The sequence below is a fragment of the Mus pahari genome, chromosome 14, assembly GCF_900095145.1.
Source record: "Mus pahari chromosome 14, PAHARI_EIJ_v1.1, whole genome shotgun sequence".
NCBI classification, from domain to species: Eukaryota; Metazoa; Chordata; class Mammalia; order Rodentia; family Muridae; genus Mus; species Mus pahari.
In genome coordinates this window covers 40,293,527-40,307,563 of record NC_034603.1, presented here as the reverse complement: position 1 = coordinate 40,307,563, position 14,037 = coordinate 40,293,527, and the positions used below count along the sequence as shown (strand labels likewise).

At 53.5% G+C, this 14,037-nt stretch overlaps 2 protein-coding genes across 4 annotated transcripts in view; both read left to right on the top strand.

Annotated features, from left to right (window-relative positions):
• Positions 1–3,979, top strand: part of Spns3 (sphingolipid transporter 3 (putative)) — a 50,023-nt gene extending 46,044 nt beyond the window's left edge. Inside the window, exons 10-12 of one of the 2 annotated variants that reach the window (XM_021213401.1) lie at positions 2,770–2,868; positions 2,983–3,154; positions 3,657–3,979. In XM_021213401.1, coding sequence (XP_021069060.1) covers positions 2,770–2,868; positions 2,983–3,154; positions 3,657–3,739 — 354 coding nt within the window. In that variant the 3' untranslated portion in view covers positions 3,740–3,979. The remainder of the gene's footprint in view (positions 1–2,769; positions 2,869–2,982; positions 3,155–3,656) is intronic. The other variant, XM_021213402.1, reaches the window with a different exon arrangement.
• Positions 3,980–11,907: 7,928 nt separating this feature from the next.
• Spns2 (sphingolipid transporter 2) overlaps positions 11,908–14,037 on the top strand; it is a 37,729-nt gene continuing 35,599 nt past the window's right edge. The window contains exon 1 of one of the 2 annotated variants that reach the window (XM_021213733.1): positions 11,908–12,498. In XM_021213733.1, coding sequence (XP_021069392.1) covers positions 12,129–12,498 — 370 coding nt within the window. In that variant the 5' untranslated portion in view covers positions 11,908–12,128. The remainder of the gene's footprint in view (positions 12,499–14,037) is intronic. The other variant, XM_029545746.1, reaches the window with a different exon arrangement.

The following is a 14,037-nucleotide window of genomic DNA, read 5'->3' as shown; positions in this document are numbered from 1 at the left end:
GTGGGGGCTCTTTGTCCTCATCATCTGATTGGGTGGGCAGAGAGTCAGTCTCCAGGAACCGCATTGCTAGCAGACTTCCCACAGAGGCCTGACCCAGTCGTCTTCAGCATAGCCTCTGGGTTTTCATAGTTCTCTCTCCAGCCTGCAGGTTCCTTGCCAATTTCTCCTTATCTCCTCATTCACCCATCCTCGCGAGGAGCTTGCTCCCTGCACCCTCCCTGCGCATCTCCTCCCGGCTCGGCTGCACCCTAGACAATCTTTTCTCCTGGAAAGACAAAGAAGGTGTCTCTCTATCCCTAACTCTGCTCCAGGAGCCTCCAGCTGCCCTACCCAGGCTGCTCCCGTGGCTCTCTTCCTCCCAGTCCTGAGCAGGAGGAGGCTCGAGGAGGGGCTGCACTGCCATTCATGGGTGTCTGGCCACAGGGGTTGAGTTGGGGAGTACAGATGGCAAGCTGCCAGGGAATCTGTCCTTCCCTGATAGTCTCCCCAACTTTCTGTAAGGCGGTGGCTGCCTGCACCTCTCTTGCCCCTGGGCTATAAAGGGAACTGCTTTTTTGAGAAGGGCGAGCCAAAACACAGGTGTTTTTGTCTCAGAAGTTGGTGAACCTGGAATGTTGGAAACCCAAAAGCCACTCATTTTCAAAATTACCCATCCCCAGCTTGCCAGGTGCCGCTAGGCCCGGCCTTGGCAGTTACAGGCACCCAGAGGAAGAAGGGGGCTGGGACCCATGCTTCCCTATATTGAGAAGACATGGAGGCAGCTTGCAGAAACCTTACTCTGGGGGGGGGGGTCTGAGCAGCCCCCAGCCCCATGTGGATCTGTGTGGATGCTCGAGGCCTCTGTGCAGGAAGCCAAAGCTGAGCCCGTCTCCCCAGAGCCACCCATGACTAATCACATAATTATGGGGTGAGAAGGAAGTCCTGAGGAGGTGCAGATCTGTGGTCGGTTCCTCCTCCAGCGCTGGCAGGTCCTGAGGATGGCAGGAGGCCCAGCTTCTCTTACTATGTGGGGAGAGAACCCTTGGTCCCAGTGACCGCCATACCATCTGATGGCCCACAGTGGCTGCCCAGAGCAGTCTTGCCCCCCTACAAGCCCCTCCCCAGCAGACCTCCTGTGTCCCCTTTGACCTCTCTGTAAGACGTTGATTCTCCCGCCCATAGGCAGGGCCACTGAGGAACTTGTCTTTTCATTTTTTGAGATAGGGTTTCACTGTACAACACTCACTGGTCTGGAACTCTGTGTAGACCAGCCTGGCCTCCAGCTCACAAAGCTCCACCTGCCTGAGCCTCCTGCCTGTTGGGATTAAAGGTGTGAGCCCCCATGGCCTGCTTCTGTCTTCTTAGCCTCACTGTCCACCTTTTAAATGCTGCGCAGTGAATACATTAACATGTCAGCTCCCCTCATCCCTAACAGCAGAGGGTTAGGAAGCCAGACCCTGGGAGGGGAAAACCTGTCATCCAGTCTGGGTCCTGCTACTTCCTGGCTGGGCTGCTCTGGGCAATTTAATTACCTGCTCTGTGAAGGTTTTCCCATCTATAAAATACAGGAAATAATCATATCTCCTTCATGACTTGTTGGAGCTGATACATAAAAACACATGCAGGAAGTAGTCATTAAATGCTGTTATATTATTATTATTATTATTATTATTATTATTATTATTATTAGCAGATGGGCTCAGATAATGGATACTGAGGTTTTGGGGACAAGACTCTACAGAGCAGCAATCTCTTCTGTGACTGCCATGGTGGGGAATAACTCTGAGCTGGCAGGTTTTCTCCTGAGACGAGTCTTTCAGAAAGTTCTATTTGACTTTCTTGGTCGGCAGGTTTTCACTAGACCTCCTGTTCCTCATGTGTTACAGTACTCCAGGGACACAGGAGAAATTAGGGGCTTTACTATTAATACAGTATGAGAGGTAAGGAAATGGACCAAAACCCTTCCCAGTGCCAGGGGCATACCCTCATTTAACTGTGGTGCCCCCCATATCTCTCTCTCTCTCTCTCTCTCTCTCTCTCTCTCTCTCTCTCTCTCTCTCTCTGTGTGTGTGTGAAGGCAGGCCCCTAAACCTGAGAGGGCTTCATAGAGGAGGTGACATAAGGGTAAGTCATGAATGATAAACAGTGCTACAGAGTAGACCCAGTGAGGGAATGCCTGCCAGGCAGGAAGCACACATGCCCAGAGCCTTCTGCCAGCAGGGTAGATATCCATGTGAAGTTTCTGAGTATAAACTGAACAACACCGAGCTATCAAGGTGGGTACTATCATTATCCCATTTGGAGAGGAGACAGGAAAGGCTGAAGCGACTTGCCCAAAGACGCACAGCTAATGGGTAGGGCTCGGGAGTGGACCCCAGACTGACTGACTCCAGAAGTCACGTTCTTGATGCCCTTAGCCTCTTGCACGGAGCTGTGTGAGCCTCCGTGGCACAGCTGCCCCGCCCTGGTCACACCTACCTGCACTGCTCTCTGGAGCCCTGAACTGAGATGCTGCCTACCACTGTGTTCATAGGCAGACACTGTGTTCTCTCCCAGCTCAAGTGTGAACTCCCATGAGTGTCTCTGTTCAGCACTACGCTCCTTTCCCACTATCCCTGCCCTGGGAGGCCTCTGGGGCTTCAAGGGGCCTGAGTCTTAGAGCGCTACTCAGGTCTTGAAAGTCGGTAACTCCTCCGTCCAGTCTACCCACTCTGGGCAGATGGGAACAGGAGAAGGTAGTGGTACCCTGTCTTCCCTCAGACTTAGCTCCGGGGCTTCTGTATTTTGCAGTCGGTGGTGGTGCCCAGGTGCCGGGGCACGGCAGAGGCACTCCAGATCACAGTGGCCCACGTCCTGGGAGATGCTGGCAGCCCCTACCTCACCGGACTTGTAAGGAGTGTCTAAGTGTGTGTGTGTGTATAGGGAGGAACTTGGGAAGTGCTGTTCCTGAAAAGGTTCTGGGCCACCTGGTGGGCCTGGCAAAAGCTCCTCTCTTCATGGCAGATCTCCAGTGTCCTGCAGGCTGAGCGCCCCAACTCCTACCTGCAGCACTTCCTCAGCCTGCAGCACAGCTTCCTGTGTTGTGCCTTCGCCATCGTGCTGGGTGGTGGCTGCTTCCTGCTGACTGCACTGCACCTGGAAAAGGACCAGGCCCGAGCCAGGCAATGTGGCAAAGGTACTCCTATCCCTGGTTCTCAGGCTCCAGGTTGGACACTTCTGGACTGGGAGCACTGGCGACTGCCTCTGCTCTGGATGGTCCATTCCGGAGCGCTTGTTATGTCCCTGCTATGTGCCAGTCAAGATAGCAGATTGCTGGAGAGAGAGAGAGAGAGAGAGAGAGAGAGAGAGAGAATCCTTGGATGAACTGTTGCCTTCACCCAGAGTGAGATGGGAGCCCCTGTCAGCTTTCCACGAGGAGGGGTCTGGAAGGTTTCTGTGAACCCATCCCCAGGGCTGTCATATTGAGAACGGGGTTCAGAGTGCCAGACTTGGGGTAGAGATGTCTCAGTGCTCTGGACGCTGGAGCTAAATCCACAAGGGTGGCACTGAATGGGGACTGATTTGAGATTTATTATGCAAACAAAACCTCAAGGATTTGTAATAGATCGTCCCCAGGGCTGGTCTCCAAGCCTCTTCTACCTCTTTTGGGCTGACTGATCATCTTTTGCTTCCCGCAGGAACTCTGGACAGCAAGGACATAGCCAGCAGGAATACTGAGAGCCAAGGGCTGCTATCTGGCACCAGAATCCCAACAGAGTAGCCCTGAGTCCCTGTCTTGCAGTGAGCAGGCTCCATCCTACTTACATCCTCCTTGGGCCTCCACCCATCTTGGCTGTGACTTTTTCAATCCCTGCTAGAGAGCTGCCAGGGCCCAGGAACTGGCTGGATTGAGCTGTCACCATTCTCCAGGGAGTCTGGGCCCTGTGTCTGCACCCTCCAGGGAGATCAGGCCCTTATTAAAGCATGACCAGTGCAAAGCCCTCAGATTTCAGGGCTTCTTAGACCATCTTGTTATTTATAGCCTTGTGAAGCCTCTGCAGGAAGGGAGGGGGAGAGAAGAGATGGGCAGACCAAGCCAAAGATTCATGGTGGCCTCTACGGTGGGGGTCTGGAGGGAGTTGCTCAGCTTTGGTGTCTGGGCAGCTCCACCATTACCTTCTCACTCAGACTTAGCTTCTCCTGTTTGCAAAGGCACAGGAGACACACAGTACCCTTCTGTGAGAATTCATCATCTGAATGAGAGGTGGTCTTAGAGGTGGGTTCCCTGTGGCTGCTGGTGCAGCCTGTGCAAATTACAGAGGCAACTGCCTCCTGGCCACATGCACTGTTCACACATACTCCTGAAGTAGCCCTCCCTCTCTCCAGCCTATGCTTTGACCTCAGCATCTCCATGGGGGCAGAAGTGGGGGTGGGGTGGGGTGGGGTGTGTAGCTCTATGGGACCCACGCTTGGCACTGGGCTCTGAGCAGCTGGGCTCAGCGGGCCCTGCAGGAGATCAACAGCTTCCAGGCAGACAGCAGCAGGGAGGCATGTTCTCTCTGCCTATGACCCCAGCTCTGTCCCCTCCCCCTAGAGCCCAGCCAGGCAATCACTCGTTCACTCATTGCCACCTCTGCCACACCAGGCTGTGCCTGCCTCCCAGCATCTGTGGGCAGAGCATTCAACACAGCTCTTGGCCCTTACATTCTTCTCCTGCCTCTCACCGCTTCTCTTTGTCTCTAGTTAGCTGTGGCAGACTCCTGGAGCTAGGCTCTCTAGCTCAGCCTACACTTGCCCAGAGGCTCAGCTCTCCTCAGGGGCAGGCATCTCCAGGACAAGAACCCCCAATTCACAAGTTGGCACCTGGAGCTCATGAAACAACCACCCTGAAACTCCAAGGAAACAGGCTGGGGTGAAGAATACGATTCTCTGAGAAAGCGGCCATGTTGCTTTCCATATGCTGAGGATCAGGGCTTCCTCCTCCCATGATCTTAGCTGCAGATTCCACAGCTCTACTTGAGAGGCATCAAAGGCAGATTTCTAGCCCAGACCCCACATGATTCTCACAAGCTCTTGCCAGGGTCAGAGCCTAGTATCCATACAGCTGTGAAGCTCAGCTCCCAGACAATGGGCAGAGTCCAGTGGCTGGGGAGGGAGGTCAGAAACATCATTTGTGCTAAGTCTGCAAACATTGATTGATATCAGTAGGTCCCATCAAGGTGTGGGGCAGTAAATCAGACTCCAGCCTGTCCTTGGACCTCACAGCCCAAAGCCAGACAGAGAAAAAGGGGTCACGTAGCTCAGAAACCTTCTAGAGGTGGTTTGGGACAAGAGATGTGGAGGAAGAAAACCCTAGGCATGGGGAACAGAATTAGGGTAGAGGGGGATGGGGCAGGAGGCACATAGTGACTCATGAAGGGTGTGGCCAGAGAGGAGGTGTTCGTGCCACTGGTAGGAAAAGGTGGCAGGACTGGCTGGGATCAGGGGGCCTTGGTTGCCTGCCATAATGTGGTAGCTTTCATCCCTGGTCTGGGGTCAGTTCTAGTGCACTCTGAATCGAGTTCCTAGGACTCAGCGAGACTTATGCCCAGCTAGGGGTTTACAGGATATTGTTTTCTAAATGAGTCAGGGGAGTGCCAGAGTTCCGAGACTGAGGGACCTTGGGAGGACAAGGCCATACCTCATCTATAGCCAAACCCGACCCCAGATTCCCTCAGATCCTACTTTCTGCCTGTTGGGGACTGGTCCCAGTAGATGAGGTCACAGGGGCAAGTCTGTGAGAGGCCCTCGGTGCCTCACTTCAAAGAGCAGAGGAGTGTAGTAAACAGAATATATCTTTATCTTTATCGCCTGAAGGGCGCTTGTTGGGTAATCCTGGTTATTGACACTTTGGGCTTCTTTGTTGGGAATGTCAACAGGAGTGAAATGCTATTCAGCAAGCAGAGTCCCCAAGCCCGACTCTGTTCTTTCCCTTCTTTAATGACTCAGCTTCCAGGAGACATCTTGGCAGGAAGATGTGCTTGCCTGTGCCTATGCCCACGAGGCTAACTTGCTCTCTAGGTTGGCATATGACCACAGCAGAGGTGCTCATAGCCTGGTGATGAAAGCATTCTTTCCTCTCTGTCTTTATAGTTTGGAAGGCTGATCACGCATCTAGGTCCCTGCACCTCTACCCTGGCTTGTTCTCCTGAAGCTAGCCATTGGCCTGTCTGTCCCACTCCCTGAACTGGGTGACTTCCTGCTGTATCTGGGTGGGCTTGTGAGGTAGCTGAGCTTACAAAGGTTCTATCAGAGAGTCCGACAAGAAGCCTTGATGCTTGTTGAAGCCGTGATTTATCCCAGTGCCAAGAGGATGGGTTTGTACTGCCTCCTCCGGGTGGGCTTACCAGAATCGGTTTTGGAACCACATGCAACACAGATGGACTGACTACCTTAAGGGCGCAAGGACTCTCTCACAGGGTAGGAAGAGCTCATGGGATTGATGGGAAGGTTGAACAGTCAGAGCTTTTACCTCACCTTTTAATTTTTTTTCAGAGTTCCAGACATTCTTTTCCCACTTAGTCAAGATTTAATGCCCTAGACACAAGAGTCCAGTTGGGTTAGGTTGGAGCCTCTGCCTGTGGCTTGATTCATGGCTCCATTAAGACCAGGAAGCCATGAGAGCTCTAGGAAGAGGAGTGAATTAACTTTGATCACCCAAACCAAATGGCCAGGGGTGTGGCTTAGTGGCAGAGTGCTTTCTTAGCAGGCCCCAAGTTTGATTGCCAATGCCAAAACAATGAACATTAACACACACACACACACACACACACACACACACACACACACACACACACACACTTTCCTTAGTGACAGCATCTACTGTAATGATTTGGGGTAGGCCACTGCACTCTACAAGGTCCTTCCAGAGAATCTTTGTTTCTGACGGTCTTAGTCCATGATCAAAGGTAACTGAGGCATCTATAATTTAGGAAGTGTTAACAATGCTCAAGTGAATCATTCATAGTGATGCAAGCCTTTAATCCCAGCACTCGAGAGGCAGAGGCAGGTGAATCTCTGTGTTTCAAGGTCAGCCTGCTCTATGGACTGAGTTCCAGGACAGCCAGGGTTACACAGAGAAAACCTGTTTTGGAAAAAAAAAAATTTAAAATAACGGAACACGAACTTCTGTATGAGTGGGGATTCAGAGCCATCTGTTCTGAGCAGGGGAGAGACTGAGATGAAATGTTCTGAGTAAAATTCAGGAGGCAGGCCCCAGGCTGGGGGATGAGGACTCCAGTGGGTTGTCAGTGCGGTAAGAGCAGGGGCAGAGTACAGATGCTTTCTCCCAGCCGGGGTGGTGACCTGCAGGAAAGCCGTTTCAAGGATGGAGGGAGGAGTTGCTGGGGAGAGAATGCCTTTTTCTAGAGATACCAGGATTGAAATCTGGCTGGTTTCTGAATCACCCAGAGCGACAGATACACAACACAAATCAACACATATTTCCTGCACCTGCTAAATGTCATTTGCTCATTCAATCAACAAACATTCTCTAAGCACCTCCTCTGCACTGGATGGTGAAGATGAATCAGACAGGGGATGAGACCTCGAGGCTCATGTCTTTTGGGGGTGGAGTGGTGGTGTTGGAATCATACCAACATAATCAGAATGAGTTTGGCGTGATGGAGGAATATACATTACAACATAGCCCCAAGGAGGAAATGATTGGTCATCCAGGTGGGTCAGGGAAGGCTTCTATGAGGAAGTCAAGCCTGTACTGGGTTTGTGAAGAACCAGCTACAGGAGCTAGCCTGGAAGGCCTTGTATGTAAATACAGGGAGAGCTCAACTAAAGGGTCAGGGGAGTGGGGTGTTCGTGTGACGCTCTCCGTGGTCCTGAACCATCATTGAGTTAGTGACCAAAGGCTTTTCTGGTAAAGAGTGGACCCGGACTACAAATAAATGAGCCAATTTTTGCACTTGCCCGGGCTCCAGAAAGTATATGACTGTCAATCCAAGGATTTCCGTGTCCTTGTAACAGTGTCTCATGCGAGATAATGTGTTGGAGATATGTAGGAGGCTCTGAGGCCAGAAACACGTGGGTTAGAAAGAGTTGTGAAGCCATGAAGAGATTGATGAAGAGGTTTTGTGCCAGGCAGGGATGGGACCACAGGTATGGCTTGAAAAATTACTAACAATCACTGTGGGAGAAAATCCTGGAGGTGGATATGGGCAGGATTCCAAGTGAGGCATCTGAGATATATTAGTAGGCAGTGGGGACCACTGAAGGCAAGATTGGACGGGCTATATCTAAATAAGGGATGCAGATAAGACAGTCACAGTCAAGGATTCCTCCTTGGTGTCACTGTGGGTCAGAAGACAAATGCTGCCTCAATGAGAAGCAGATCAGAGGGGAGAATGCCGGGTTCCACTGAGGATAGCTTAAGGTGTAGGGGGATTGCTAGGAGAATAACTGGGAGATTAGGTGAAACTAGGACCTGGTGGTGAGCATCACCTAGAGGTGTCAGTCAGGGTATCACAAACAGATGCGTGATCACTGAGACCCCATGTGTAAGTGAGGGATGCCCAAAGGGTGTGCAAATGATGAGAAGCTACCACAGCCTGAGCCAGGGAGATGCTACCACGTGGGGATGCCAGAGGTGAGAGGAACAGATCTCCAGATCACCAGCCTCGATGGAGCTCACTGTATGTTCTCACAGAATGGTCTGTAGAGCCACAGTCTTACAAACTGTGTGTGGGCATATGGTAGCTTCTCCCTGCCTCTGAGAGACTTGCGATGCACATACTCATTGTCCAGGCTAGTTTCTATTACTGTGACGAAACATCATGACCAAAGACAACCTGGGGAAGAAAGGATTTATTTTATTTACGCTTACACACCACAGTCCATCACTGAAGGAAGTCAGGGCTGAAGTCAGGAACTGAAGCAGAGACCATGGAGAAACACTCCTTACTTTGTGTCCTTCATGGTTTGATCAGCCTGCTTTCTTACTGCACCCAGGACCACCTACCCAGGGATGACACCACTATGGTGGGCTGGGCTCTCCTACATCAATCGTTGATCAAGAAAACGCACCACAGGCTTGCCCACATACCAGTTTAGTAGGGGCAGTTACTTAGTTGAGGTTCCTTATTTCAAAATGTCTGTAGGTTGTGTTAAGTTGACATAAATTTAGCCAGCACAGTCATAGCAAAGGATCTGAGAAGTGTCTCGGTAAGGAAAGATCTTTTTACCCTACCATTTCCCAAATATAGTTATCCTTGAAGTAATGGCACCTAATGTTCTGACCTAACTTGTTTTGGAATTTGTTGTTAAGTGTGGATTACACTGGCCTGGAACTTGCAGTCCTCCAGCCTCAGTTTCTCGGGTACTGGATAATAGGTATGTGCTAGATCTTGTGTGGCAGTTACAGTCTAGAGCTGATGAACGAACATCAGAAGGTCCTGGAGCCATTGCTGAGTTCGGATTCTCATTCTGTCCAGAAGAAAAGAGTTCTGTAGAAGATGTGGGTAGAGGGATGGGTAACCAGGGAGGTACTGACTTAGGAGGTAGTCATGAGAGAGCTTAGGAGCTTAGGAGGGCAGATTGCTTCCTTCTTCAGAGTCTCTCAGTATCCTCACCACAGGGACAGAAATAATAACACACAGGTCTGCATAGTGGCTCATACCTTTAATCCCAGCACTTGGGAGGCAGAAACAGGCAGACCTCTATGAGTTTCGAGGTCAGCCTGGTTTACACAGTGAGTTCCAGGACAGCCAGGACTCTACCTCAACCCCCCTCCAAAACAAACAACACCCAGAGGCCCATTCTATGGTCCTAGGATGCTGCCAGGAGTTCTCACAAAGCCCTCATCTGTGCACAGTCACACAACCAGAAAGGGCTTATTGTTTCTATCGCCCTGCCCATGGGTTGGAGCCCTTTATCTTACACAGGATCAACTCCAGAAACTGCCTTTAAGTTAGAAGTCTCATAATAGGAATGGATGGCTTGCTTGGTGGCCTCACGTATGAAGGACTCAAAAGTCTTCCCTACTCTAGAATTCAACCAGGGGTGGAAATGAAGGGCAGTGGATCAAAAACCAAAACCGGCATTGCAGGGCAGGGCTGTGAAAGGGTGAGAGTTCAGGGTTGGGAAATGGAGACGCAGCCTGGGTAGAGTGCAAAGCCATCGTTGCAGAGCCTCCCTCACAGATACACAGCTGGGCAGCATCCACAGCAGACACGGTCCTCTCTCGCTTGGCACAGCCACACAGATCTGGCCCCATGTTGCTTCTGGGTCTGTGCTTCTCTGCTAATCACCTGTTATCCCTGGCCACCCATTGAAATCCCCTTCCCCCCACCCCCGCCCCCGACTGACTTTGCAGGCCAGAATCCAGCCAGCTGGGAAAAGGCAGCAGGCAACTTTCAGAATGAAATCTGTTTTCCTAACCTTCCGTCACAGTCATTCATACTCAACACGCTGAAGCATATTTTTAGTCAGTTCACAGAATTTAAAAGACACCTTGAAGGCGCCAAGAAACACCAGCTTGGGGATTAACTTTGCTCACTAAGACAGTGGAGTGTGTGTGTGTGTGTGTGTGTGTGTGGTGTGCTCGAGCACCTCATGCTTTGTCATCTATTGGCTATGCCATGACTCACTGTGGTTGACACCTTCACAAGATGTTCCTGTTGTGGACGTGGGCTCTGGAGCAACCTGCAATAGCAAGATGATTTCAGGGCCCTGGCTTCGTACCAACCAGACCATTGACTAGTTGTCTGTTTATGACGGCTCGCCTTGGTGACCTGAAGTCTGTCTGTGAAACAGACAGAAACCACTGGATATCTGAGGGGCTGAATTAAGTCTCCCCCGACTCTCTCATTTGAACCAAGGGCTTGGCACACACTAGGGAGAACATGCCATACTGGGTTTTAACTTCTTTCCTTTTAAATACTTATTTATTTAGAAACATGTTGTCCTGGACTCGCTGGCCTGGAACCTCAGAGTTCCACCTGCCTCTGCCCCCCAAATGATGGACTTACAAGAGAAGACTGTTCTTTACACAGAAGCTACCTAGCCATTCTCCAGAACTGACCCCCCCCACACACACAAATGTGCTCAACTACCTGGACTATATTCCCCCAACAGAAACAGAGACCCAGAAAGATAGAGGTTTAGTCCAGTGTTAAGCCACACGCAAGAGCAGATATGGGCTAGGATCCAGCTTTCCAACTTTCACTAAGGGTTTGGGGGAGATGGTACCCCCCAGGAAGGCTTTTCCTGCTCCATTCCCTCTCCCCCACCCCTCATTTGTCTGAGACAGGATCTCTCCTGACTCAGCCTCCCAAATGCTGGGGTTACAGGCGTAGGACATCCTACCTGGCATTGAGGAGGCCCTCCTGGTTCTCTTGGGCTCTAATCCGAGCCCTGGTTCTCACAAACTGCACTCTGCGGGGGTTAGAGATATGGTCAGAGTGAGCCCAGGGTGCCTGGAGGTGCTTCTCTAGAGAGGAGAGCAATGAACCTTCATGAGGTCTGTGTCCTGGATCCACCAATCATGTTTCTTAGGCAGCGCTGCCTAAACAGACTGAATTAAGGTGAGTATCTGTTGGAGCCAGCTCTCCAACAGGTTCCCCAGTTTTGACCGTCTGAGACTTTTTTTTTTAATGCGTAGCTTAAGCCATGGGCCTTCCTCGGCCTCAGCCAGGGGTCCTCTCCCATCGCAAGGGCAGAGTGGAGTTGAGTAGGGTCTGGGGTATCCTTCCCTCACCTAAATCCTAATCGGTGCTGCAGCTCCCCGCCATCGCTTCCTGATCCCCGAGGGTTCCGTGGCCGCAGCGCTCCTGCGTGACTTGCGCCCCCGTCAGGCGGATGGGGCTCTGCGGCCAAGTTCCCCCTCACCCCCCGGGGCAGCACGTGCGGGGCGGGGCTGTGGCTTGAGCCCGGAGGTGATTGGGCACGAGCCTGGTGGGCGGGGCCGGCCGCAGCTGTCAGAGCCGCCGGGGCCGCGCGTCTCGCTGACTGAACAGTAGCAGCGGCGCAGCCAGGGCTGGAGCCCGAGCGCAGAAGCCGACGGGCCGAGCCGGGATGGTGCAGCGGCGGCTCCGCGGCGCGCGCACGCACTGAGCGGGCCCGGGCTGGGCCTCGCGTCCCCCGAGCCCCCCGCGCCCCCCGCCGCCCCGGCCCGGGCCGGCATGATGTGCCTGGAATGCGCCTCGGCGGCGGCGGGCGGCGCGGAGGAGGAGGAGGCGGACGCCGAGCGGCGGCGCCGGCGCCGGGGGGCGCAGCCAGGGGCTGGAGGTAGCGCTTGCTGCGGGGCGCGGGGTGTTGGGGGCGCTGGAGTCGTGTCCGCCGACGAAGAGGTGCAGACGTTGTCCGGCAGCGTGAGGCGGGTCCCCTCCGGACTCCCCAGCATCCCCAGCACCCCTGGCTGCGCAGCCGCTGCCAAGGGCCCCAGCGCGCCGCAGCCCAAACCCGCCAGTTTGGGCCGAGGGCGGGGGGCAGCCGCTGCCATCCTGAGCTTAGGCAACGTGCTCAACTACCTGGACAGGTACACTGTGGCAGGTGAGCAAATGCCCCATCCAGCCCGAGGACCAGGGCCCTCCCATCCCAGATGCCCTAGGGAGCTTTTGGTTGCCAGTTCCCTAGACCCAAGCCCTCTGGAGAGTCCCTAAGGACCCTCTGTTTAAGCGATGCTCTCGTGTTCCATGGGTCCAATCCAAAGCACCCCACGCTCCCCGTGTCAGGGATTGGTGGAGTTTCCACCCCTGGAGCAGCCAGTGAGCCCTCGCCAGCCCTTGACGGCTCATCCGTTGTCCTCCCAGAGTCTCCTCTGCGTCCCTCTTGCCTTATCGCCTGTGCGCCCCCTTCCTCCACAACCGCCGGTTCCCCCGGCCTCTCCTTTTCCCTTAGCCCAGGCCGTCTGTGCGTGCATGGCCCGTCTGTTCCTTCTTTCCTCGGTCTCAGCCACCCCCCACCCCTTCATGCGTGCGGCCAGTGTGTGCGCCTCTTGCGGGTGTGCGCCAGGCAGCCCGAGTGTGTGCGCGCGTGGCGGCGCGGATACGTGTGTGAGTGTGTGTGTGTGTGTGAGCTTGTAAGCGCGTGGCTGACAAAGGCTCGGGCCTGCGGGGAGCCGAGGGAGGGGCGGGGCGGGTCCGTGCCGCCTGGGGACCCAGGATGCGGTTTGCAGCTGGCCCTGGCTTGAGGCCTGGAGACGCCTCCTTCTGCTCCATGGCGCTTGGAGCCTGGAGCAGGGCATAGGCCTGGGGGCGGGGGCTTGGGGAGGGGGGTCTAAAGAGAGGCAGCCTCATGCTCCTTGAGCGTCTCAGCGAGTCAACCCCAGGTTTGAGACAGAAATGGATTCAACTGGGTTTCTATCCTGAATGCGCTTGATGTGTGCGTGTGTGACCTTGGGCCAGTTTCAGCTTGTGTTTAGGTCTGTTTCCGTTTGTGAATTGATTGATCCCTGGGCCTCTTAGTGTGGATGTGACTCTGGGATTCTATTCTGCTGGCGTCTCTCCCTGTCTTCACAGGGGTCAAGACGCAGGGACCTGTCCTAGAGCTGGCCCTGCCTGCGGATAATGCAGCTTTGAAAAGAAATGCTGGTTAGGCTGGTCTCCGGGGCTCCCTGTGGAGGAGAGCAGTTGGGGTGGGGTGGGGTGGGGACCCAACATTCTATCCTACAACCTAATGAGAAAGAGGGGAGAGGGAAGGGGAAGAGAGGTGCTTTGGATATTCTGTGCCTCACTGAAGAAAACTCGGGGACGATTGGGAAAAGAGAGCCCTGACATAAACCACACTCCCACTGGCCACCTGGGGACTTGGGTGCTCTTTTTTGGGGGCCTTAGTCTTTTCCTGTCTTGGATAGTTTTGTGTCAAGTGGAAGGAAAGAACTCTGCCCCTCACCCACCTTGCATGTACACCCACCCACCTGTTCTCTGTCCCTTCCTGGGGGTAAACATGAAGTAGGTGCCAGTGACATCAATGTTTGGGTCAGGCTGTCCCACCCTCAAGTGTGCCAACCTACCTCACATGCGATGTGCTGCCTAGGGCTCAGGATGTTAGGTGCCCACCCTGTGAGGGACAAGCCAGAGAACATGGGAG